The sequence below is a fragment of the Mesoplodon bidens genome (assembly GCF_964165515.1).
Source record: "Mesoplodon bidens genome assembly, chromosome: 9".
Lineage (NCBI taxonomy): Eukaryota > Metazoa > Chordata > Mammalia > Artiodactyla > Ziphiidae > Mesoplodon > Mesoplodon bidens.
Window position 1 is genome coordinate 32,765,142 of NC_138166.1, and position 27,472 is coordinate 32,792,613.

The window sequence follows — 27,472 nt, forward strand, 5'->3', positions numbered from 1 at the left end:
TGATAGCTAAATATGTCTAAATTGTTGTTGTTGTTTTTTTTTGTGGTACGCGGGCCTCTCACTGTTGTGGCCTCTTCCATTGTGGAGCACAGGCTCCGGACACGCAGGCCCAGTGGCCATGGCTCACGGGCCCAGCCGCTCCGCGGCATGTAGGATCCTCCCGGACTGGGGCACGAACCTGCATCCCCTGGCATCGGCAGGCGGACTCCCAACCACTGTGCCACCACGGAAGCCCAATATATCTAAATTTTGATTGGGTGCTGTAGATTCTTGAGAACAAAGCAATGTCCTCTGGATTCACAAGCCTGATGTATTTTAGGCCAAGTTACAGCTCACCTACAAAAAAAATAATAAAACAGAGTTATTTTTTTAGAGATCATAATGACTTTGAGAGTATACTGAACAATGCCAGAGTTAAAAGACATATTTAGTTAGAGGCATAAATACTTAAATCATAAATCTGATCAATATTTCTATTAGAACAAAATGTATAAACTGAAGACAAATATTTTATTTGAATATATTCTCTGGTGATTATTACCTCTTTTCTCATTGCATTAATTCTTTAAAGAATTTGTTAAGATCATGGATTTGAATAAGGATACTATTTAAAAGAAAATTAATATTTTAAGAACATTTTGTAAACAAGGTAACACTTTTCCTAAAAATACAGAACAATAAATCTTAGATCTACAAAACGATCAGTAAAATTCTTTAGGAAGGTTTACCCTTTTTTCTTTTCCTATTTTATGTCAAAGTCTGTATTTACAATTGGACATAAGAATAAAAGTACTCCCAGTTACTTATGGAATTGGTGGACATACTTACTAGACTGCTTTTTTTTCCTTCTTTTGTTTTATTAGTTTGTTTGATGTATTTTTTTGAAGCATAATTGACCTACAACACTATGTTAGTTCTGTGTGCCCAAGATACTGATTCAATATTTCTGTATGTTAAAAAATGATCACTGCAGGCTTCCCTGGTGGCGCAGTGGTTTAGAGTCTGCCTGCCGATGCAGGGGATGCGGGTTTGTGCCCCGGTCCGGGAAGATCCCACATGCCACAGAGCGGCTGGGCCCGTGAGCCATGGCCCCTGAGCCTGTGCGTCCAGAGCCTGTGCTCCACAACGGGAGAGGCCATAGCGGTGAGAGGCCCGCGTACCACAAAAAAAAAAAAAAAAAAAAAAAGATCACTGCTTACACAGACTTTTAATACAAATTGACATCCCCTGGATTTTGAAAAACAAAACAAACAAGAAAATAAATGAAGAACTGAGGTTCTTTTCATAGGACCCATAACCCTGTTCTAGTCATGATTTACTCCATAAAAATGAGAATTAAAGGTTATATATCATCATTAGAATAGGGAGTAATTTTCTAACAATATTACCTTTCTGTCCATATAATTATAGAAAATGAGAGGAAGCGACTGTAATACAAAACCATAGTAACTTATAATTCTGACTTACAAACTGCAATTAGAAATATATATGATGCTTCACCAAACATGCACACACACACATATTTCACATACATATATATATTTGACAAAGAATAAGCTAACATAAAAGCTTCAAAGACATAACACAGTTAAAGTCGTAACCATTTACAACATTGCTGGATTGAGTTGGAATCTTTTTTCAGTTAGCTTGCTCTTTGCCTTTATACTATTTTCCTCAACAGTGGTTTTTCAAACATGTTAGGGTGACCAAACATTTCAAAGCCATGATGCCCTTTAGAACCATGAATTACTGAGGTATTTAATTCCAACATAAAATTATACAAGCTAGGAACAATTTTAACAGCAGAAAATATAACATTATGGCTTCCACATCTCAAAAATAATACTATCAATAAAATATTTATTAAACCACATTTCATAGCAAGATAATAAATAACACAATTTGAGCCAAGCCAAACATCTAGAAAGGTATGCTTCAAAGACGAATGAGTGTGGGAGACAACTGCTCAAGTTTAATTTCCTCCTCTTCCCTGTAATTTGCTTTTGTCTGATCTTAGCTCCCAGGGTCTGACTTCTTGGCTCTCTGATTCTGACTCGAGACTTGTTCATCTTAACCTGGCCCAACATGATCTGAGCCTTGGCTGCTCCCTGCGGATGTGGGCTTACTGCACTCCCATCTCTGCAAGTGCTGGCCAGCCCATCCTAGGAGTCGAGGAAGGGGATCTTGAGGTGCTCTAGAAATCTAGCCAAGGAAGAGATGGAAGGAGGCAGGATTAATACAGAAAAGAGGAACAGCATCCCTTATGCCTGAACCTGGTGGCACACAATATGTGCTAAATGGACTGGCTGATTGGAAAAAGCATCTCTACAGGTTAGCTTGGGAATGAAAGAGGCAAGTCAGAGTTAAGAACAGGATCTGAAGCCCAGTTAAGGTAGTGACATGGAAGAGGTGCTGGAAGTGGAGGGCAGCAGCTAGCGGAGGTGCCTCTGAGCCTGGCAGGGCACGAAGCCAGTTTGGACAATTTATTTCTTTATATCTTATCTTATTCTGCAAAGAATCTGAAAAGCTAAGTGAAGATAGCTTAGAGCTCATAAATGCAGAGCATCCTATTCTTTTCTGAACCAAGTCTGAGAGGAAGTTGTCTAGGATAAGAAAAGGTATGGACACCAAACTGCACATTGTTTTTTTCATGGTTGCAATTTAACAGGGAACTGAAAACACAGGAGTACTTTTGCCCTGTCAGCTCAGGTTCATTTTGTTTATTTAAGTGTATCTCTAAACATAGGGGATGATTTTAGATATAGAAAATTTTCCACACGTTAACAACAAAATAAAGGTTTTTGAACAGCAGATGGGCGGATGTTCCTGTTTTTCACTATTTGGTTTGCTTCTTGTTCACTCATTTGGTTATCTGCTATCACTTAGGTAGGCATGTAGTTGAAATTAAAATTTTAAAATTAGAAAATAACTAAGATTTGAAACTTTAATTTTGCTTAGCATTAGGAAAAGATGACCATCATATAAATCTGAGATAGAAACTAGCTCATAGGTAGTTTGAGAAAAAATGTACAGTTTTATCAAGAAATTCTCACTGAAATTTCTTTTTTAAAATGGGATATTGAGCATTAACTTTTCAACATATTGGTACCCAAAGCATTTCAAGATTGGTCCAACTGGGAACTATTCCATCCTCCCTGCCCCATTTTGGGTTGAGTCATGATAACAATAACTTCTATCTATTAAATACTACTGTGTCAGAGGCTTGAGAGTTACCTTATTTGATCCTCTTAAGACACCTACGAGGTATTATTCCCATTTTGGAAATGAGAAAAAGAGGATGCAGAAGTGGTAGTTAGACAATTTGCCCAAGGTTGTGTAGGAAGTGGCAGAACCAGGAATCAAGCCCACACTCCTCAGCCTCCCAGTTGGTGATCTCTGTGTCACACGGCTTTGCTTTTACCAGGGTGCTCAATGCTCTGCGTTATGAGCAGGGCTTTATCTCCATGGCAAGGATGCACCGCCACCTCTTACCTCTCTCCTGCTCTCCTTGTTTTTGGTCCCTCTAGACTATTGCGCTTTAGCTGTGGTCCAGTCAGGCGTAGGGTTCATCCCTTTTGCTGATTCCCCTTCCCCCAGCTTCCTCTCAGATACTGATTGGCAAGGTTTGCTTCCTCACTTCCAGTTTTACTCAGACATCAGTTCAGGGAGGCTTCCTGACACCCCTAATTACAATCGCAGCCCCAGCACTCTTCACGTTTAGCCTACTTGTCCCCGTTGCCCTTACCACTTTCAAATCTGCGTGTGAACTCTGTGAGAGCAGGGGATAGGGCTTTTTGTCTTCTTCTTGGTCTGACACATGGATTAGTGCCTGGTACCAAACAGACCCTCAGTATTTGTCCAATGAGTGGAGACTCAAAATACAAGCCTATTAGTCATCGCTATCATTAAGTCCTGAAGCAAATTAATTTCCAGAAGTAGAAGGGCTAGATAAAAATGTAGTTTTATGGAAACTATTGGTACAAATCTCTTATTATACAAAATTTTAGGGTTTGTGTGTATTTTTAGGCCTATCTGTATTACTTGCGGTCTTTCTTTCAGCAGCTTTAAAAACAAAATAGTTTTATGCTGAAGTTTGAACTTCCTAATCCAATCCTAATGTTATAGTGATATATAGCTAAAATGTTACACACAGCATATATTTTATCTACATACATGTACTTAATTTTATTAAAATACATATAGGAAACACAAAACCCTGTGGATTATGTTTCCACTGAACAAAAATTTTTAAACAGTGCCACAATTATGCAAGGGGATTACTCTTAACTAGAAACACAGCTACTGTTTCCTTGAAAAAAATTTTACTGTGGTAAAAATATTGTTTTTATGGAACATTTCAAATATCATAAGTGCATGTGAAAATTCCGCTTGACTATCACCCAATTTTCCTGGTTGACTTCATAAGAGAATGTACAATGTACTTAAGGCTTGAGTATCTGTACTTAACTGTGGGCAGCATAGTGATGCATGATTTATCAGGAAAATACCTTTTCTATTTAAAGAGAATAGATTTTATGTCAGTACAGTCTAATACAAAATATGTAATTTGCTAAATCAAATCCTTATTGTAAAGAGCTGTTATATATGCGTACATGCATACATAACTTGCTTTTCTGGGCTAAAGTACTATAAATAGCATACTGATTTCTTTTTATACATGAAAACTTGATTATTAAAATTCTGAAATCTAGAAACCCTATTAATTGGAACATTTTCCTCCAGGAGAAATTGTCCTAGCAGTTGCCAAACTATTACCTTAGACAAAAACGAAAGCTTGTACCATCTTCCTTCCTCCCTTGCTCTGTGTTTCTTTCTTACTATCTGCACTTGAAATCACTCTCAGGTATCCAAAAATAAATAATTTCATTGCCACCTGCTACAAAGAAGAACACAGCCTAAGACGTACACTAATTAGCAACCCTTAGAAGAACGGAATACATGCCTTAAAAATCCTGCTACACAATTACAAGTTGGTTGTGTGTGAATCAGACATTATTGCTTGGGCAGTAGATACAGTAATACGTAATTCAGATGTACTGAAGAATAAAGTATTTATTTCTTGTACATACCTGAAGTCTGCACTCTTTAAGCATCTGAAAATTTAAATAAAAATAAACAAGCTATGCCATCTTTTTTTCTTGATATTTTGACTTTATCATGAACAGCATCGTGAACTATATACCTTATTATATTTACAGTGTTGTGCTGAGCACTGCTTCAACTTTCCTAACTTATTACACCAGTGGTTTTATGTCAACAATCTATGTATGATATTCTGACATAAACTGCAGCAAGATCTTTTTTGACCCACCTCCTAGAGTAATGAAAATAAAAACAAAAATAAACCAGTGGAACCTAATGAAACTTAAAAGCTTTTGCACAGCAAAGGAAACCGTAATCAAGATGAAAAGACAACCCTCAGAATGGGAGAAAATATTTGCAAATGAATCAACTGACAAAGAATTAATCTCCAAAATATACAAACAGCTCATGTAGCTCAGTATCAGAAAAACAAACAACCCAATCAAAAAATGGGCAGAAGACCTAAACAGACATTTCTCCAAAGATGACATACAGTTGGCCAACAAACAAGTGAAAAGATGCTCAACATCACTATTTCTAATAATGCAAATCAAAACTATAATGAGGTATCACCTCACACTAGTCAGAATGGTAATCTTCAAAAAATCTACAAACAATAAATGCTGGAGAGAGGGTGTGGAGAAAAGGGAACTCTCTTACACTGTTTGTGGGAATGTAAATTCATATAGCTACTATGCAGAACTGTATGGAGGTTCCTTAAAAAACTAAAAATAGAACTACCATATGACTCAGCAATCCCACTACTTGTCATATACCCAGAGAAAACCATAATTCAAAAAGATACATGCACCCCCAATGTTCACTGCAGCACTATTTACAATAACCAGGACATGGAAACAACCTAAATGTCCATCAACAGAGGAATGGATAAAGAAAATGTGGTACATACATAAAATGGAATATTACTCAGCATAAAAGGAACGAAATTGTGTCATTTGCAGAGACACTGATGGACCTAGACTGTCATACAGAGTGAAGTCAGAAAGAGAAAAACAAATCTCGTATATTAACACATATATGTGGACTCTGGAAAAACGGTAAAGATCATCTTATTTGCAAAGCAGAAACAGAGACACAGATGTAGAGGACAAACATGGACACCAAGGGCAAAGGGCAGGAGGTGGGATGAACTGAGAGATTGGGATTGACATATATACACTATTACGTATAAAACAGATAATTAATGAAAACCTACTGTAGAGCACAGGGAACTCTACTTGGTGCTCTGTGGTGACCTAAATGGGAAGGAAATCCAAAAAAGAGGGGTATACATATATGTACGGCTGATTCACTTTGCTGTACAGCAGAAACTGACACAGCAGTGTAAAGCAAATATAATCCAGTTTAAAAAAAATCTATGATAAAGTAAAAAGCATTACTTTTTTGGTATTTTCTTTGACTCACTCTTGGCTCCTGGTTCCTGGTTCCGAGTCTGAAGTTCCTAGAAGTCCAAGAATCAAACTGGTACTACCACATAAAAAATAAAAAAAAAAAAAAGAAAAAGTTTACTACTTGCATTATCCCTTTTATACAATTATCATCCTGATGCTTCCAAATGTGAATTTTTCAGATAACTGAAGTTTACATTTTTAGTTTGATACAAATCTTTTGAAAAATTTATTCCTTACTAGTCTTGTTTGGCAGAGTAGAATAAATTTAACTGTTTCTTGATTCAGGAATTGTTATGAACACATATTATTACACTAGCCATGTCTTTACCTTAGGGTTTTACTATACAACGCCATCTACCCAAACACTATGTAAGCCTTGATTGCTACAGATTTAAAAAGAATTTTTGGCGTCTTCTGTTAGTAGATCAATGTACTTCCCTGCTTCCTAACATCTCCTGCCCCTCACTTGGCCGTATCTAATCTGGCCTGGGTTTGGAAATCTGATAACTAAAGTTGTTATAGTAATGTATTCATTATGTCCATTAAGGTTCTGCATGAGATTTGCAGGGCTCTCCCAAGAGGAAAAGACAATAGCTTCTGCTTATAGACTGTGGCATCTATATACGTGGCATACATTGCTTCTTAGTGTTTCTGTAAGCTTAAATAACATCTTAATTATGTTTTCGTTTTTAGGTCTTCCTACAATTTCCTAACATTTATTGCTTAAAAATATTTAAGTAAAAAATGTCCCTAAATCAAATTTTAATTTCCATACATGTCTAGAGCAATGGCTACAAATTAACCTGAAATTTGAATTGGTGTTCTTTGGTGGTATGTTCAGAGAAATGGTGACCTGATCTTAATACCAGGAATTATGAAGAGTTGCCAATATGTTTCCTAGTGAGAAGCATTTACTTTCCAGTGTTCATCATTATAAAAAGGTTGATAGTTCAAACAATTTATTGCTGTTTTATAGCATACATAATTAAATGAAGAAACATGTTAAACTCAAGGGAATTTTTAATAGGTTACTTGCAATTGTTATTGCAGGCAACGACTTGTACATGATTTTATTTCCAAATCCACAAAAAACAAATTTTATACAAATCAGCACTGTAAAAATGTCAATTACAGCCCCAGAGGCTTTGCTGGCAGAATAATTGTCTAAATTCTAGGATATGGGAAACAGGTTTTTTCTGGACTCATCTTTTTTTTTTTTTTTCTTTTTTTTTACAAAAAAAATTTACAAGTGAAATGTTACTACAAAACTTTTTATAAGGAATTTTTGCAAAACATTTACATTTTACCATCAACTATTTCTGTTTTAAAATCATTATGTAGATTTAATACCCTATGCTGCACATCAATTTATGTGGGATGACAACTTAGTGACATGCATAAAAAAACACCACAAGGCATTAAAATGAAGACTTAAATACAAATATTGTTGCAATAAAACAGTTATAAAATTGAAAAATAGGACCTAAACATCATGCTTATCTAAGTTTGACAAATTAACTTTTTCTCCTAGATTACACACTTTTATTACTGCTCTCATGAGAGTGTGATAAATAATGACTTAACATCAAGTTCTAATGTAATCAGCAACACATACACAAACCTAACCAAAGAAAGTATACTGTAAGAAAAAACTATTCTAACACTGGAGTTCTACCATGATAAATACATAGCTTTGCACTGATAATTACAATAAAGAAAAGTTTTATAACAGTGGTAAAGGGAATGAACAGTGAAATGTCATTAAACAAGACTCTACTGCACATCTGTGCCCTATTACTTATAACAGCTATATCCCACTGAGTCAAATAAAGGACACTGAAATTTACGATTCTTATAAGACAGAAGAGTGGATTCAGAATGGTATGCAGAACAGACTGTCAAAAGATTTCTAATTTCAGTGGTGAAATGTGCACCTGCTAACACAAATTAATATATTTTATATGCTATAAAGCTATCCAAATTCAGTTTGTTAAATTTATAATAGGCCTCATTGTTGATTAAAAATAACTTCAATTTCTGAGGAGCATACATAGGTATGCATTAAAATTGGTTCATGGAATAATGGTGCAGAGAGCTCATACTCGGTATTAACAACAACAAAAAGTGTCACTCTGAGGAAACATGATTCAAACATTATGAAAGTTTCTTTGCATAAAAAAATTTATAGCACTGATTGTGTAGCATAATGATAGATAAAATATATATTTGATGTTTCAGCTCCTATATAATAAAATTAAAATTAATACTACCAAATGCTCCTCTGTACCAAACAAAGCAACAAACTGATTCTGATGTTTTAAAGCCAGATACATCAGTTGTTAAGAGTACGTTAAATAAAATATACAAAACAATTTACAAAATCCAACTAAAATTTAAAGACTTTGTTACAAGTCTACAAAAGCTTTAAGAAACTTGAAATTTATAACCACAGTGTAAAAATTTTTTTTTCCTTTAATCTCAAAGCTTTTTTATACAAACTGAAAGCACAAAAGACCTTCAGTTTTATATAACGCTACAAAGGGCTGGCCTAAAGTGTACATAGTGTAAACAGTGATCATTACAGTATTTCTCCTTCATCAAAAATACAAGAAACATCACAATTTCGGAAGAGAATTCGCATGAGTAGTACTTTTCCTGAAATAATAGGGAATGCACAAGAAAACATACACCTATACTCAAACAGTCCCCAAACTAATGGTGTTAATAAACCGAGCAGTTAAAAACTTTAGTTTTCAAATGGTCAATTCCAATTCCATTATAATTCTTTGTAAATATATTTTTAAACTATGAAATATCTTACTAATATTTAAGCTACTGGTATACTCCCAATTTTTTTAAATGAAACTTTTGGCCATCTTTCCTATTAAGACCCTTGTATAAACAATGAAATACATTTTTTCTTTAGTCACTTAATTGAAATTATTCTGATTTTTAAAAAATAATTTTTGTTTCATAGTATCACATCTGTTATATATTTGTTAGGCTGTCTTCTTAGGGAAAATTCAGTTATTGGCATAACATAAAGACATTACTGTGTTATAAATTCTTAATCAGCCTCTAACACAGTGCTAGAAATAAAATGGGATTTGCTAATTTTTAGTAAAGAGGAGAACAGAAATTGTAATGTAGTTAAAAGATAATTTTCTGCTGGCCTTAAAAAAAGTGTGATAATTCTTTCTTTGGCTACCAAGTCAAAGCATAAAGAATTTTGCACATTGTCAACATAACTCATATTTACAGAATATGAAACTACAGAACGATTTAAGCTCTATGCAAATATTTCCAATATAAACATTTAAAATGAACTTTGTGGTTCAACCTAGGGTTAGGAATATAATCAATCCTAACTTCAAAACCTTACCTATTAAATTGCCTCATTTTATTTTGCTGAAGCTATTATGAGTTTTGTTTTCCCCCCAGTATTTTCCTAAGGTTTCAATCTAAAATTTAACCTATGGTTTAGCTCTAAGTTCCTCTTGTGTCTCCAAATGGAGAAAGTACTTGGACTTCACTGATTGTCTGCATACGCACTACTACAATGTAGTGGTAATAAAGATCTGAGATGCCTCTCAGATTACTTTTTTGGAACTTACGTAATTCAACTGTTGAAGAATTTCTAATATTTAGAAAAGACGGCCAAAACTATTTTCAGTTGATTTTCCAAAAATCAAGCTAAGGAAATAAAGTATTATCTCTATCAACAGTTAACTATTTGTTTTCTGTGCTACTGCAAAAAAAAAAAATCCACATAAATTATTACTGACTGAATTTATAACAAAGTACTTTCAAAGAAAACAAGTCCAATTAAGGTCCAGCCTGCAAACTAGTGAGGTCTGTCTTTTTAAACATGTTAACACATGATGTTAAGAGAGGGGAAGATTCAGTTTAAAGATTACATGATAGATCTCCAAATAACTACAACGTATAATATGAAGGAAATACTTTTCTGTTTCCAGTACATCAGTTTGCTTTTTATATTTTTAAAAATTCAACACTTCATGTGCTGACCCAAAATCTTGGAATACTTAAAGAAGCCAAGAATGAAAACATGATTTCCTACTTTGTAATTCACCTGACCAGCCCATTTCCAGATTTTCAAATATGTGTAAACTTAAGTGCAGCACTAGAGGTCTCTGTTATAAATAACTTTTCAGAATTCTTCCATGTTGGTTGAAACATTGGGAGTTGCTGGGTTTGAATCTTGAGAAATGGCTGCAACTGTGACAATTCTTGGGGAGCCAAGCACCTCTGTTACAGATGAGTCCAGTTCTCCGGAGGTAACAATGGCAAGAGCTGTCCCACCACCTTTCTTATTCTGGTGCGTTTTGACATGTTTGGAGAGATGATCACTCCGCATAAATCTTTTAGAACATTCCGGACATTCAAATCTCTTTTCACCTAAACAGAAAAATAGTAAATGAATAGTAATTCACTTTATCTAAATGAAATTATAATTTAAAATAATTTCTCTTCTGGTCATACCATACTTTTGAGTAGTTGCAAAATACTTCATGTTTTTATTTTAAAATGCCATCGAACACACAGTGCAGTACATGACTTTAAAGTCATGATTCTGCTAAGAACTGAAAATAAAAGCTGTCTCCTCAGTTTCCTTATCTACAAAATAAGAGGGTTTCTAACAGATGATCTCAAAAATCTCTTCCAGGTATAACAATACATAATGTTCAAGGCTCATATCCGCCCTTCCTTAAAAACTATTGTCTAGGTTTTGAATATAATGCCTAGAGGCAGGAAATACCTTAGAACTACTTCAAATAAAATCAGTTAATAATTTTGTAGTGTACTGAGTTTCTTCACAAGGCAAAAATGAGAATGGGGCAAACACTACATTTCAAATTTAACAGAGTTTTTAGGTCTCGCAGAATTAAGACTATTAGGTTCTGGTACACGGAGTGATTCTTATATATTCTCTCTCTAAGTTATAAGATAGTTCTACTGGAACTAACTACTTCTGTATTTTAGAAAAAAGTCCTTTCATTTTTGTGTATAATGGGTGGGGCACATAAAAATTTGGTTAATTGGTATATCATCACGTTCATAATGGATAAACTATTAGCTTTAGTCCTTCCCTTAAAATTGTTACTTAAGGGAAAGAAGCAATGTTTTCCCAGTCTGATAGTAGAACTTGGATAATAAGAAAATTCAATTCAGCTGACTTCTTTTACCTGGCCCTGCTTTTGACTTACTAACAGAAAATCTATAGGTTCAAGTTTGCCCATGTCAGATATTATCCCCTATTCTTTATGTTTGTTTTATTTTAAAAAATTGCATTTGAGGTATCTCATTGGAATTTTCTTTCAGTCTTGAAAAATTAAATGAAAGGATAAATAAATGGTTGAGACAATTTTTTTTTTTTTTTTTTTTTTTTTTTTTTTTTTTTTTTTTTTTTTTTGCGGTACGCAGGCCTCTTAACTGTTGTGGCCTCTCCCGTTGCGGAGCACAGGCTCCGGACACGCAGGCTCAGCGGCCATGGCTCATGGGCCTAGCCGCTCCACGGCATGTGGGATCTTCCCGGACCGGGGCACAAACCCATGTCTCCTGCATCGGCAGGCGGACTCTCAACTGCTGTGCCACCAGGGAAGCCCGAGACAAAATTCTTAAACACATTAAAAATAAAGGCAGTTAAGGTTTAAGGTAAAACGACTTGCATCTTATGAATGCTAACAGCCAGACAAGGGCTAAAAACAATTAAATGAGGGTTTATGTTTAGGATCAATCTTGAACTCTTTTATCTTTCAAGTTTCCCATTTTACTTCAAAAGAAAAATTCGAAGTGTACAAATTTAAAAGCTGGAAGAAATTTTAAGGATCTTATTTTACATTTCCATTTTATAGATGAGCAAGCTGGGGCTCAGAAATTAATTAATTTGCTTGGGAATCATACAATTTATTAATATCAGAGCAGAATTCAAGGCACCTGGTTTCTAGTTCAGGCTTTTTATACTAAATCACCTGTAGTAGAGACCTCTATTCTTTTACAGCAACAGTGGCCAAGAATAATCAGAAAGAAATCAGGTAGTGATGGCTTGAAGGCATGAGATCATTCAGTAAACACTGAATCAATGGGTGATCAACTTGTACACACTGGCTGTTTAATGAACATTTGTTAGCTGTGATATTCATGAGCTCAGTCATTTTTCAACAAATATTTGCAGAACACCTGTAATGTGCCAGGCACTGGTGATACAAATCTGAATAAGTCAGAGTCTCTGATTTTAAGAAGCTTCCGTTATCTTGACAGAGTCATTTGTAACCACATGGAGCTACTGGTATCAAATGAGAAAGAAATTCAAGTCCCCACCTACTCAGCAGCAAACTGTAAGGTAAATGAGAAATGATGGGGACATGGTTTGTGTGTGGACTTTCTAGTCTACTCCTAAGGGGTGTGAGTATCCAATTAATTTCAAGCGATGAAAGTTGGATAAAATCTCAAAATAAGTAAATTATGTTGTACAATTCAACTATCATTAGGGGAATGACATTTCAGTTTATTAACCTTTTCCACAAAGAAGTGTGTTTTCTGTGGTGTAAGACAATTTCTGAATTTCTTACCTCTTAGCAAACATTATCATTATACTTTATAATATATGGATACAGGGAGGTACAGGGTTCTTGTACTAACTAAATACACTATAATATCTTTTTTGTATTTATATTTATAATTATTTTAATTATTTTTATAATTATTTTTAGTAGGGTTAATACTTTTTTTTTTTTTTTTTTTTGCGGTACGCGTGCCTCTCACTGTTGTGGCCTCTCCCGTTGCACAGCACAGGCTCCAGACGCGCAGGCTCAGCGGCCATGGCTCACGGGCCTAGCTGCTCCGCAGCACGTGGGATCCTCCCGGACCAGGGCATGAACCCGTGTCCCCTGCATCTGCAGGCGGTCTCCCAACCACTGCGCCACCAGGGAAGCCTGCTAGTAGGGTTAATACTTTTTACAATAAATGAAACTAATTATCAAAACTGTTGATATTAGTTACTTACGGTGGGCAAAATGCCCCAATTCCCCACAAAGATGTCTGTACCCTAATCCCTGGAACTTGTGAATACGTTTTATTACATGGCAAAAGGGATGTAACTAGGGATGTAACTAAGTTTATAAAGGTTAACAAAGGGAGAGTGTTCTGAATTATCTGCGTGGGCCCAATCTAATCACATAAATTCTTAAAAGGAGACCGCTTTCTTCAGCTGGAGTCAGAGAGACGCAGCAAGAGAAATCAGAGAAATCAGAAGTGTGAGAGGAACTTGACCCGCTGTTGCTGGAGGGGTGCCACGTGGAAAGTGAGAGAAGGAACGTGGGTCACCTCCAGGAGCAAACGCCAGCCCCACTGGCCCCCTGCTGACAGGCAGCAAGAACACAGGGACCTACGCCCTACAACAGCAAATGCTGAATCTGGCTGACAGCGTAAGTCTGGAAGCAGATGCTCTCCCAGAGCCTCTGGGCAGGAACACAGCCCAGCCAACACCCTGATCTCACCTTTGTGAGAGGCTAAGCAGAGGACCCCGGCTGTGCCTACTAGGACTTCAGACTTAAACAAAGTGACATAAAAATGTGTGTTATTTTAAGCTGGTAAATTTGTGGTAGTCTTCTGTAGGAGCAATAGAGAACTGATAGTTATATAAGATATAGTCTTGAAAAAGGTAAAGCCTAATTAAAAAAAGATTACGGCTGATCTGTTACATGGATCAAGATCTGTGAAATATCTACATCACAAGTATCAAAAGCATATCAAGAAGAAATTCCAAATTTTATTTCTCTAAGAAAATCTCAAGGATGTAAGCAGAATGATTTTGGTTTAATACACTGAATATAAGGAAAAAAACCTGCTTATTTCACCTATATTATTAATAAAATGCCAAGCTGTATTACACAACTATTAATATATGGTAGTATTTTAAAAGGATTTAAGTAGAAGATTCATATTTAGAAATTATGTAGATTATTTCCTAACATGATATTAACAGTAATTTCTCTCAGAAAAAAAATTTGCTGAGATTTTCAAATGGAATCATAGACTTGAAAGGAAAAATGGAACTAAATCAGATCTTTTAAGCTTTATGTATTTGAGGTACCCATCAAGAGCCAATTATCTAGCTGCCACAGTTCTGCTTACAATCTCATTTTCAAAGTGTTACCCTCAAACTTAAGCTAATGTAATATATAAAACATACTTTATGGGTTACTGATGTTATTTCTAAGTTTGTCATTTGATAACATACCTGCATATTTGTCAATTAAAATAATTTCAGGAGTTACTGAGGGACTGAGGGACTATATTAGTTTCCAAGGGCTACTATAAAAAAGCAAAAACAAAAAATCACTAACTGGGTGGCTTAAAAGCAACAGATATTCACTCTCTCACAGTTATGGAGCTAGATGCCCAAAATCAAGGTGTCAGTAGCGCAATGCATCCATCAAAGGCTCTAGAGAAGAATACTTCCTTGCCTCATCCTAGCTGCCGGTGACTTCTGGCAATCCTTGGCATTCATCGGTTTGTAGATGCAGCTCTCCAATCTTTGCCTCTGTCTTCACATGGCCTTTTCCCCTGGGTCTCTGTGTCTTCTCCCTTTCTTACATGGATGCCAGTCATTGGATTTAGGGCCCACTAGGTCCTAAATCCTAGACACTAGGCATAGTATGACTTCATCTTAATTCATCTCATCTGCAAATAACTGTTTCCCAAGAAGGTCACATTCACAGATATTGGGGATTAGGACTTAAACATGTCTTTCTGGGAGACACAATTCAACCCAATACAGGGACATTTTTAAATGTCTGGCATTTGTTACAGCTAAGTAAAAACACACCCTTTGCTCAATGAATAACTTCAACTAAACGTCCATTTGTAGCATATATACAACTTCTTACCAGACTTTTATATATAACTCACTCTACAGAAATCATATTTTGATTTGTTCTAAAAAACCTCATTATTCAAATTGAGAAACTTGTACTCCCTGGATCCCTCCAATGTCTATCAGGAGGGACCTATCAGTCCCTCCTAGACACTCTCCCTTACCTACTCAGCCTAGAATATCTAAATGAATCTTTTCATAAGTACACTCAATTCTCCTCTATCATTACCTGTGGATAAAAGCAAATTAAAAGGGGGAGGAATGATAATTTGAGAGAAGTTATATGGCTTAAATTTTCTTGAAGTAGAAGACAGAGTAAGGGGAAGTTAACTGGGAGTGACAAGGGAATTAAGAAGACTTAAGGAGGTTTAGGTAATTGCTAAGGTAATGAGGAAGCTGAAAAAAAGAATAAGATTGATAGGCTGTTCTGAGAGACTGGCTGAGATTTGAGACCATAAATTTGTAGATAACAAATGTGCATCATGAGTAATTTTTCATTTTTTCCTTCAGCAATTATATACTCAAATATAGAAGCCCTTTGGTCATTTCATTATAAACACTTTTTTAAAAGGCAATCTTATCTACTCTAATGGTTTTAACTATCATCTATAAATGGATAGGTACATCAAGATTCCTAAACTATGAATTTAACATCTCCAAGATGTGCCATAGAAAGCATCATTCAAAATGTCACAAACAGAACTCATTAACTTTCCAATCCTTGTAATTCTCAGAAATAAAGGGGAAAAGTCCCCCAAACTATGAAAGAGGTAATGTCAGTAAACATGGTGATCTCCAAAAATCCACTCCTCTGTGAAAGGAACCAGAAACTGGGAAAAAAACAATCAAATCAACCCTTTCAGACTCTGGAAATTAATCAAGGGTTCCAGTAACTCAGGGAGTGTTTAATAAAGAAAATGGCTGGATCTTGGTAAGAAGAGCAAGTTTTGTGGTGTTTTAACTTGCCTAGTTCCATTTTCTACTCCCCAGCAGCCTGGTAGTCACCAGAGGGAACAGAACAGAGCTGGAGCCCTTTCAAAACTTCTTTCCCAAAGAATTATCATTGTTTCTTTGGAGGACCCCACTTAAAATACTTTTGTATTTAACCTTCCTTGGAAGTACCCCAATGCAAAAAGTCTTATTCCAAGGGTAGAGAAGGGCATGTGTTTGTCTAAAACAATTATAGGAAAGTGTTTTAACTTCATGGATGTCCAAAACAATGAATAATATTTGGGCCAAACAATAAACAGACTAAACAAAAAGCTTAAAAGAAAAAGCTGACATACTCCTTGGAATCCAGAAGGCCACATACATGCTTAGGGCTGTGAGGCTACTCAGGAAAGGGTTGAGAAGAACCAAACTCTCACTTATGCCTATCCTTTGAGGCTCTGCAAAAGCAGAAAGTGAAGGCTATGGTAGCATTGTCAACTGTCTGGCTGAGTGTTGATGGGGGCCCCAACATGCACACAAAGCCTCTCAGCAAAGAGGGAGAGATTTATTGGTCCTAGGTTTTTTTTTTTTTGGGGGGGGGGGGTTTTTTGTTTGTTTGTTTTTTGCAGCACGCGGGCCTCTCACTGTTGTGGCCTCTCCCATTGCGGTGCACAGGCTCCGGACGCGCAGGCTCAGCGGCCATGGCTCATGGGCCCAGCCGCTCCCAGCATGTGGGATCTTCCCGGACCGGGGCACGAACACGTGTCCCCTGCATCGGCAGGCAGACCCCCAACCACTGTGCCACCAGGGAAGCCCCCTAGGTTTTTAAAAGAAAGAATATTTGAAGAAATGATGGCTGAAAACTCCCCAAATTTGATGAAATACATTAATATACACATTGAAGAGGCTCAGTTAACTTCAAGTAGGTTAAATGAAAAGAAATTCACATTGAGATACAATAATCAAACTGTTTAAAGTGAAAAACAAAGACAGAATCTAGAAAGCAGCAAGATGGAAGTGACTCATCATCTACAAGGGATCATCATAAAGAAAAAAGCTGATTTTTTTCATCAGAGATCACGGAGGTGTGAAAGCAATGGTATGATATATTCAAAGAGATAAAAGGAAAAAACCTGTCAATCAAGAATTCTAAATACAGAAAAATTATCTTTCAAAAATAAGGAGAAATTAAGATGCTCCCAGATTAATAAAAACTGAAGGAATCTGTCACTAGCAGATCCGCACCTATAAGAAATACTAAAGGGAGTCCTTCAGGCTGAAATGAAAAGACACTAAATGATAACTGGAATACACATGAAGAAATAAAGAACACCAGGTAAAGTAACTACATAGATAAATATAAAAGACAGTGTAAATGCATTTTTTACTCATTTTCCCTGTATCTAGTTTAAAACACAACTGCATAAAACAGTAATTACAAATCTGTGTTGATGGGTACAATATACAAAGATGTAACTAGTGAACAAAACAGCAGAAGTGGAGGCAGAGCTATGTAGAAGAAAAGCTTTTGCATGCTATTGAAATGAAGTTGGTATTAATCCAGACTAGACTGTTTTAAGATGTGAACTGCAATCCCCAAAGCAGGCAACCACTAAGAAAATAACTTAAAAAAACATACACACATACATATGTATATATATATGTGTGTGTGTGTATATATATATGCATACATATATACATACACATACATACATATATTAAAAGAAATTACAAAGTAATTAAAATAACACATGAGCAATATTTAACACAAAATGTCAATAATGGAGAAACACAGGAACAAAAAAGATAAAAGACATGAAGACAAACAGAAAACAAATACCAAAATTGCAGAAGTCCTTAGCAGTAATTGCGTTAAACATGAATGTATTAAACGCTCCAATCAAAAGGCAGAAATTGACAGACTGGATTAAGAAAAAACATGATACGACTATATGCTTTCTAGCAGAGGCTCACTTTAAACTCAAAGACATGAAAAGGCTAAAAGTAAAAGGACAGAAAACTGATACACTGTGCAAATAGAGAGTCGCAATGGCTATACTAATACTAGAACAATAAGATAAAAATCACTACTAGAGACAAGGAAGGCTACTTTATAACAATAAAAGTGTCACTCCACCAAGAAGATATAACAATTAGAAACATATATGTACCTAACAACAGAGCCCCAAGCCATAAGAAGCAAAATTGACAGAATTGAAGGGAGATAGACAATTCTACATTATACCTATCCCTTTCCTGTATTCTCCATTTCAACTGGTAGTAGTCATCATTGGTACCTTTTATCTCTTTTCTCACATCGAATTAATCACCAAGTCCTGTCAATTTTATTACACAAACATCTCTTAAACTGGTCCCCAATATACCTTACAACTTCGGTTTTAGTTGGTATCTTACCAAAAGTCCTTACTGTCTTTGCTGATTGGTCTCAAAATTATTCCCTATAAATTTATCCTCCATACAAATACTAAATGGTCTAAAATGAAAAGGTGACCATCTGAGTATCTGCTGAAAACTTTCAATGGTTCCTCATTTCCTATGGCTGCAGAAAAAAACAAAACCAAATAGTACATAACATCCTACTGACCTATGCCTACATTTTCTGTTTTATCTATTGCCACAAATACCATGGTTTCCAAACACTGAACTGCTTGTAGGTTCTGACATTTCATACTTTCTTTCTTGTATGAGTTAGATTCTAGTCCAGGTGACTCTGCTCCACCTCCCCGTCATATAATTTTAGGCAGCTTCTCTCTCCAATTCTCAGGTTCTTCATTTTTAGCTGGGAATAACAGAAATACCTATTTCATGTTATTGCTCAAAGGGTAAAATGAGAAAATGGATTTTAAAAAAGCATTTAGAAACCCAGCACACTGAAGGGGATCAGATATGTTAACTACTACTGTTACTGCCTGTCTGAATTTGTTTACTCTACTGCTTCCATGGCTCATTCTTCCCCATTACTAAATAACTCAACGTGGCTCAAGGAACTAAGCTTCTCATTAGTCCTTATCTATAAAACGATGGAATTGCACAAAATCATTTTCAGGAGTCCCTCTGGCTCTAACTCCTATCATTCTTGATAAAGAGACATGTTGCATGACATTGAGGCATATGCATGAGGCTGAGCAAGAAATTCTTTGGATTGTTAAAATAAAAATAAACTAGAAAATCTCTCTCCCTTTTTAGACTGCAATTTCACAAAGATGAGAGGTGTCTCACACTTCTGAAAATGTTTTAATTTCCATATAGTAAACTTCACTCTTTCTGCTACACAGATCTATGAGTTTTGATAAATGCAGTAAGTCCTGGAGCGATCCCCAAAGTGCAAATGTAGAAGAGCCGCTGTCACTTCCAAAAACTCCTTCATGATGGCTCCTCAGTCAAACCCCTTCCTCCATCACACACTAGAAAACACTGATCTATTCGCCTTTTGTATAGTTTTGATTTTTCTATTACATCATACAAATGGAATCATTCAACAGGTAGCCTTTTGATGCTGGATGCTTTCATTTAGCATAATGCATCTGAATTGCATCCATGTGGTTGTGTGTATTAATAATTCATTCCTCTACGTTGGGGAAGAGTACTCCAATGTATGGATATACCACAATATTTCATCCATTCACCAGCTGAAGGACACTTGGGGTGTCTCCAGTTTGGGTGATTATAAATACATCTGCCATATATATTCAAAGGTGGGGTGAATACTTGGGAGTGGATGCAAGGTCATATGGTTAAGTGTATGTTTAACTTTTATAAGAAAATTCCAAAATGTTTTCCAAAGGTGCTGTGTCATTTTGCATTCCCACCAGCAAGGAAGTTCCAGTTGCTCTGCAATCTCCCCAGTACTTCTAATTGTCAGGGCTTTGGTGTCCTTGTTTTTTATTTTAGCCATTCTAATAGGTGTATACAGGTATCTTGTTGTGGTATTAATTTGCATTCCCCCAAATAAAAGATGATGTTGAACATCTTTTCATGTGCTTATTTGCCACATGTATAATCTGTTTAGTGAAGTGTCCAGATCCTTTGCCAATTTTTAAAAAGTGTACTGTTGTTCACATACTGTTGAGGTTTGAGAATTCTTGATATATTCTAGATAAAAGTACATTGTCAGATGTATGATTCTCAAATATTTTCTTCCAGTCTGTGTCTGGTGTTTTCAGAATTTTTCACAGAGCAGAAGTTTTTAGTTTTTATGAAATCCAGTTTATCAATTTTTCTTTTATGGATTGTACTTCTGATGTTGTATTAAAAATTTTGGTCTAACCTCAAGCCACAAAGATTTTATTCTATATTTAAAAGGTTTTACAGTTTTAGGTTTAGATTTAGGTCTGAGTGATTTTGAGTTAGCTTTTATAAAATATATGAGGTATGCAGGTCAAAGTTTCTTTTTTGCATGTGGCTGTACAACTCTGCCACATTTTGTTGCTGAGAACTTCTGCCTTTCCTTTTATTGTAAGCATGCTTACCTTTACTTCACAGATGATGGTTATAATACCTGCTTTAGCTTTAAAGTCTTTGTCTAATAATTCTAACTTGTGTATTATCTTGTATCATGGTCAGATACAGAGTATGTTGAGTAATTTTGGATTGTATCCTGGACATTTTTAAAAATAAATTTATTTATTTACTTATTTTGGTCGCGTTGGGTCTTCATTGCTGCACGCGGGCTTTCTTTAGTTGCTTTGAGCGGGGGCTACTCTTCGTTGGGTGCGCAGGCTTCTCATGGCAGTGGCTTCTCTTGTTGCGGAGCACAGGCTCTGGGTGAGCGGGCTTCAGTAGTTGTGGCACGTGGGCTCAGTAGTTGTGGCTCACGGGCTCTAGAGCACAGGCTCAGTAGTTGTGGTACATGGGCTCAGCAGTTGTGGCTCGCGGGCTCTAGAGCGCAGGCTCAGTAGCTGTGGCGCACGGGCTTACTTGCTCCGCGGCATGTGGGATCTTCCTGGACTAGGGCTGGAACCCGTGCCCCCTGCATTGGCAGGTGGATTCTTAACCACTGCGCCACCAGGTAAGACCTATCCTGGACATTTTTGATACTGTGTTGTGGCGACTCTGGGCCCTATTACAAATCCTCTAGAGAATAAGTTTTATTTTAGTGAAACAAACACATTTAGGTTCACATGAAAAGTTCTGTCTTGCCTTCTTTGCTCAATAGTTCCAATATTAATTTATTTTCAAAGACTTTATTATGCTCTTTAGGTCTGCCCAGCACACACTAGGAATTAGGTGATGGTTTGTAAGATAGTTTAGTCTCTGAGGCCCCTGCTATGGTTCTTTGGGGCTGTTCTGTGCATGTGCAGTTTAGGGGTGAGTCCAGAACTTATTTTGTTCCATTCACAAAATTGAGGATCACCTTTTACAGACCTCTCCAAACTTTCCCTTATACTCTCCAACCCCCAATGTCCCTTTTCCTGGTTTCTCTGGCCAGAAAGCCAGAATTCTTGAGGCTTTTTATTGTCCTACACATACATTATGACTGGCATTGCCTTCAGAGTGAAATGACAAGAGCGAAAAATAAGTGATTCCCCTCACATTTGCTGGAAAACAAGGGCTCAGTATTTCCCGGTCCCTCTAACCAAAGACATGGGTATTTTCTCAAGTTTTTAGTTGCTTATGCTGCCTCTACTACAGTGCAACTTACAAACAGGGCTGGCCTTGGAGTACAGGGCCCCTTTTCTCAGTTCTCTTGCCAGATATACATAGTTCCTCCTAGAGTGTTTGCTGCCTACACCTGCTATTCAGTGCCCACAGAGCCAAAAGCTGGCAAAACAAAGAGGGAAAAAATCCTGTGAAACTCACTTGTGTTATGCATTGTTATACAAATTTGATTGTAACAAAATTCTTCAAATTAGGATAGAGATTATCAAGGAAGAGGATATATTCTAGAAGAGAGCCAATCTCTCTTTTGCAGAACTCTGTAGAAGTCTGGAACTCAAAATAATGGGAGGGAGAAATGGAGCATAAAACAGTAAACCGAAGCCTATACATGGAATATTAGCCCTACTATCAAAAAATTGGGGCAAAATATTTGAGAATTTGTATCTAAAGAAATGTGATCCCACACTGTATTACTATATATTGATAATTAGGTTTCTTCCAATATAACACACAATGCTCCTACCCAATTTCCTAAAGAGAAAGCCACCAGCTCATAATGATTCACAATCCTTCACTTAAACATATTCATCAATCATCATCATCTACTTGAACAAAACCCAGGGATCACTGGACAGTGCAGGTAAACCTACAACCTCAGAAAATAGATACAGACAACAACAACAACAAAAGACTCTGGAGGAAACAAGAGACTTCCAGTAAGCTCGTGCATTTATACAATAAGAAGATGCAATAAAAAAAGAAACAATAAAAAAGCACTCTTGGAAATTAAAAAACAATTCAATAGAAATATCTGAAGCTAAAGTTAAGGAATCTCGTTGAAAATGTAAGAAAAGGTAAAAAGACAAAAAAGAAAAAAGCTGTAAAAAATAAAAATCAATATAGGGAGTCCAACATACATCTAGTAGGAGTACAAAAGGAACAAAAACTAAAAAGGGGAGAATGAGCGACTTCCCTGATGGCGCAGTGGTTAAGAAGCTGCCTGCCAATGGCGAGCCCTGGTCCGGGAAGGTTGCACATGCCGTGGAGCAACTAAGCCCGTGTGCCACAACTACTGAGCCTGCGCTCTAGAGCCCGTGCGCCACAACTACTGAGCCCATATGCCACAACTACTGAAGCCTGTGTGCCTAGAGCCCATGCTCCGCAACAGAAAAGCCACCACAATGAGAAGCCCGCGCACCACAACGAAGAGTAGCCCCCACTCGCCGCAACTAGAGAAAGCCCACGTGCAGCAATGAAGACCCAACGCAGCCATAAATAAATAAATAAATAAATAATTTTTAAAAAGTCTTAAAAAAAAGGTGGGGGGGAGGAGAATGAGAGATTGGATGTGCAGTGGTGAGGGAGGACCCAGAGTTGAAAAGTCCAACCAGAACTGCACCATAAATGAAAACCTATGCTTACGTAATTATGAAACGAATAGAATACCGAAGATTAAAAGAAAGCTCTTACAGTTATAAAACACAGGATGAAGGCATGTCAGAAGGACAGAGGAGGCAATCTGAAACAACTTTCAATGGCCAAAAATAGAACAAAGTTAGCAAGATACAAAATACAGGAATACCTAGTTTTATCATACTTTGCTTTACTGTGCTCTGCAAATATTGTGTTTTTTTACAAACTGAAGGTTTGTGGCAACCCTGCATCCAGCAAGTCTATCAGCACCATTTTTTCAACAGCATCTGTTCACTTCATGTCTCTGTGTCACATTTTGGTAATTCTCACAATATTTCAAATTTTTCCATTATTTTATATTTGTTAGGCTGATCTGTGATCAGTGATCTTTGATGTTACAACTCACTGAAGGCTCAGATGATGGTTAACAATTTTTTGGTAATGAAGTTTTTGTTTGTTTGTTTTTTGCGGTACGCGGGCCTCTCACTGTTGTGGCCTTTCCCATTGCGGAGCACAGGCTCCGGACGCGCAGGCTCAGCGGCCACGGCTCATGGGCCCAGCCGCTCCGCGGCATGTGGGATCTTCCCGGACCGGGGCAAGAACCCGTGTCCCCTGCATCAGCAGGCGGACTCTCAATCACTGTGCCACCAGGGAAGCCCAATAAAGTACTTTTTAATTAAGGTATGTATATTATTTTTTTAGATATAATGCTACTGTACACTTAACAGACTACAGTATAGTATAAACCTAACTTTAACATGCACTGGGAAACCAAAAAATTCGTGTGACTGGCTTTACTGAGATATTCACACTTTATCGAGGTGGTCTGGAACCGAACCCGGAATATCTGAGATTTGCATGTAACGATGGGATTGGATCATAACTCTATAAATAAATACTCATGAATCCATACCACAGTGGTAAAAATAAATGTCTGAATAAACAAATAATTGGGGAAGAAGGTATAGATAGATCTTCCTTATATAAGAGTCACAACTAAAAATTGTAGAAACAGTGAGGGAAATAGAAAATGACCTTTAGTACATCACAGTAACATCACTCAGAACATCACATTGTATCTGCAGGCAAGATACAGGTGGGCAGGGCGATGCACCACAGCAGCAAAAAAGTCGCCACGGACTCCGACAGCCCATGGACTCCAACATCCCACAGACGATATCAGGCGTTCCCCGCCCTTAACTGTCCCAGTCGTTTCTGCACTGGTTGTGGGACATGTAGGAGGGACTCGGGGAGACCCCAAAAAGCTGGATATGGACTCAGTGACCTTTGAGGATGTGGCTGTGAACTTCATCCTGGAGGAGTGGGCTCTACTGAATCCTACACAGAAGAAACTCTACAGAGATGTGATGCAGGAAACCTTCAGGAAGCTGGCCTCAGCAGGAACAAAATGGGATGGTGATGACACTGAAGAGCAGTACAAAAACCAGGGGGGAAAACCGATAAATCATATGACAGTGAGATTCTCTGGGCATAAAGACAGTAGTCCACGTGGAAGAAACTTCAACCTTACTCCACCTCTCGATCAGAACAAGAAAACTCCTGGATTAAAACCATGTGAATGCAGTGTATGTGGAAAAGTCTTCATGCATCATTCATCTCTTAATAGACACATGAAATGTCACATTGAACACAAACCTCAAGATTTTAGAAAAATATGATCAGGGCTGTATAATACATATAAATATAAGGAAAGTGGGAAAGTTTACAAATCTTACAGTTCCTTACAGAGGCACAAAAGAACTCACACAGGAGAGAAACTATGAATTCCAGCAATGTGGAAAAAGTTTCAGTAATCGTTCATCAAGGTTTCCAAACACATGAAAGAGTTCACTCTGGAGAGTAGCCCTATGAATATAAGCAATGGCATAAAGGTTTATGTTCTCAAAAAGGTTTCAAAAAACATGAAAGAGATCACACTGGAGAAAAACCCTATGAATGTAAGGAATGTGAGGAAGCATTCATTAACCCCAGTTCTCTTCAAATACATGAAAGGAGTCACAGTGGAGAGAAACCATATATGTATAAAACACATTGTAAAGCATTTAGTATTCCCAGATAGCTTCAAGAACATCAAAGAACCCATACTGGAGAAAAACCCTATGAATGTAAAGTATGTGGGAAATACTTCGCTTCCATTTACATTCAAGTACATGAAAGAGCTCACACTGGACAGAAACCCTATCAATGTCAGGAATGTGGGAAAGCCTTCCGTTTGTCCCTCAGGCATTTGAAGGCACAAGAGACTGCACACTGGAGAGAAACCATATAAATGTGAAGAATGTGGAAAAGCATTCAATAATCCCAGTTCTCTTCACATCATGAAAGGACTCACACTAGAGAGAAACTGTATGTGTGTAAAACATGTTCTAAAGTATTTAGTATTCCCAGATATCTTCGAAAACATGAAAAAACCCATACTGGAGAAAAACCCTATGAATGTAAAATATGTGGGAAAACCTTCAGTTCCACTTATGTTCAAGTGCATGAAAAGAATTCACACTGGAGAGAGACCCTATAAATGTAAGGAATGTGGGAAAGCCTACATTTCTCTCTCAGGCATTCAAAGACACATGAGCCTGCACACTGGAGAGAAACCATATAAATGTGTAAAATGAGGGAAAGCATTTATTATTCCCAGTTTTCTTCAAACATGTGAAAGGACTCACACTGGCGAGAAACCGTGTGTATGTAAAATATGTTCTAAAGCATTTTGTTTTCCAGTTCTCTTCAATAACATGAAAGAACTCATACTAGAAAAACCCTATGACTGTACAATATGTGGGAAAACTTTTGCTTCCACTTATGTTCAAGTGCATGGAAGAATTCACGCTGGAGAGCAGCCTTATGAATGTAGGAATGTGGGAAAGCCTACATTTCTCTTAGGCATTCAGAGACACATGCATACTACAGAGAAACCATGTAAATATGAAGAATGTGGGAAAAACTTCTCTGATCTCTCTACTTTGCAAAAGCATGAAAGGGTTCACTAGATAATAAATCTAGTTTTTATAGAGCCTAGGAAAGACTTCAGTGGGCCCACATACTTATATGTGAAAACTCTCATGAGAAACAAATATAAACGTCAGTAACATGAGGTAACTTGTTGGAAAGTAATCCAAGAATAATGTTTTAGAAAATCTTCAATATAAAAGACTTGTTATAAAAATCTATAAATATGTGTGTTTACTAAGGATCTTTATGAAAGTGTCTTTCTTGACATTGGATTTGTACTAGTTACCTTCAAAAATGAATATTTAAGTGAGGTAATTCTGGAAGTCATCTTTTAATAATAGTTCGTAAGGTTAAAAGGTAGCAATTTTTCCTTTAATCAGATAATGATATTTTCTCTTTCCATTTTTAAGTCTGTTGGACCTATGGGTGATTGAAGTGTCATTGGTTTTTTTTTTTTTGACATCTTTGTTGGAGTGTGGTCGCTTTGCAGTGGTGTGTTGGTTTCTGCTTTGTGACAAAGTGAATCGGCTGTACATATACGTATATCCCCATAAAGTGTAGTTCTAATATGCAATTAGGCTTGGTATTTGTTGGGATTTTCCTACTGGCCTTGGGTGGCAGTTCTCGGATATCCTTAATCTATTATATATACTGTACCTTTATTACCGAAAGATCTTTTTTGGGGGGTGGTGAGTATAGGAGCCTTTTTCCATTTTCCCTACTATTAAATACTCGGGATAATTTTTTCTGTATGGCCAGGTTGTCAAAGGGTGTACATTCACGTAAATTATGTTTTTCCATTTGCTTCTTCATTCCTTCTGACTGGTATTTGGTGAACAGACTTTGAAGAAGAGAGACCTGTGATAGGACAAAAAATCTACAGTTGGAGATATCCTGCCTGTGAGTAATATTAGGACCTAGATTTTCCAGAATCTATCCCCTTTGTGGTTCCATGTTAGAATTCACCAATAGCGTCACCTGTGTGCAATTTAAAGGCAGATGAGAAGGCATACTTCAGATTTCGGAGCCAGCACGCTGGGAGAGAGAGAGATACACAGGAAGTTCGAGGACACCACCTTTCATCCTATTTTCCAGATTCTGTGCCTTTGTATTCAAGAGAATC

The 27,472-nt window shown here is 36.9% G+C and overlaps 1 protein-coding gene across 4 annotated transcripts in view; it reads right to left on the reverse strand.

The window, feature by feature from the left end:
• Positions 1-291: 291 nt before the first annotated feature.
• Positions 292-27,472, reverse strand: part of SP4 (Sp4 transcription factor) — an 81,487-nt gene continuing 54,306 nt past the window's right edge. For 2 of the 4 annotated variants that reach the window (XM_081243491.1, XM_081243490.1), the window contains exons 5-6: positions 10,783-10,934; positions 6,337-6,591 (exon numbers count right to left, since the gene is read on the reverse strand). In XM_081243491.1, the coding sequence (XP_081099617.1) occupies positions 6,469-6,591; positions 10,783-10,934 (275 nt within the window). In that variant the 3' untranslated portion in view covers positions 6,337-6,468. Of the gene's footprint in view, positions 337-6,336; positions 6,592-7,528; positions 10,935-27,472 lie in introns of those variants that run through there. The other 2 variants (XM_081243492.1, XM_081243489.1) reach the window with 2 other exon arrangements.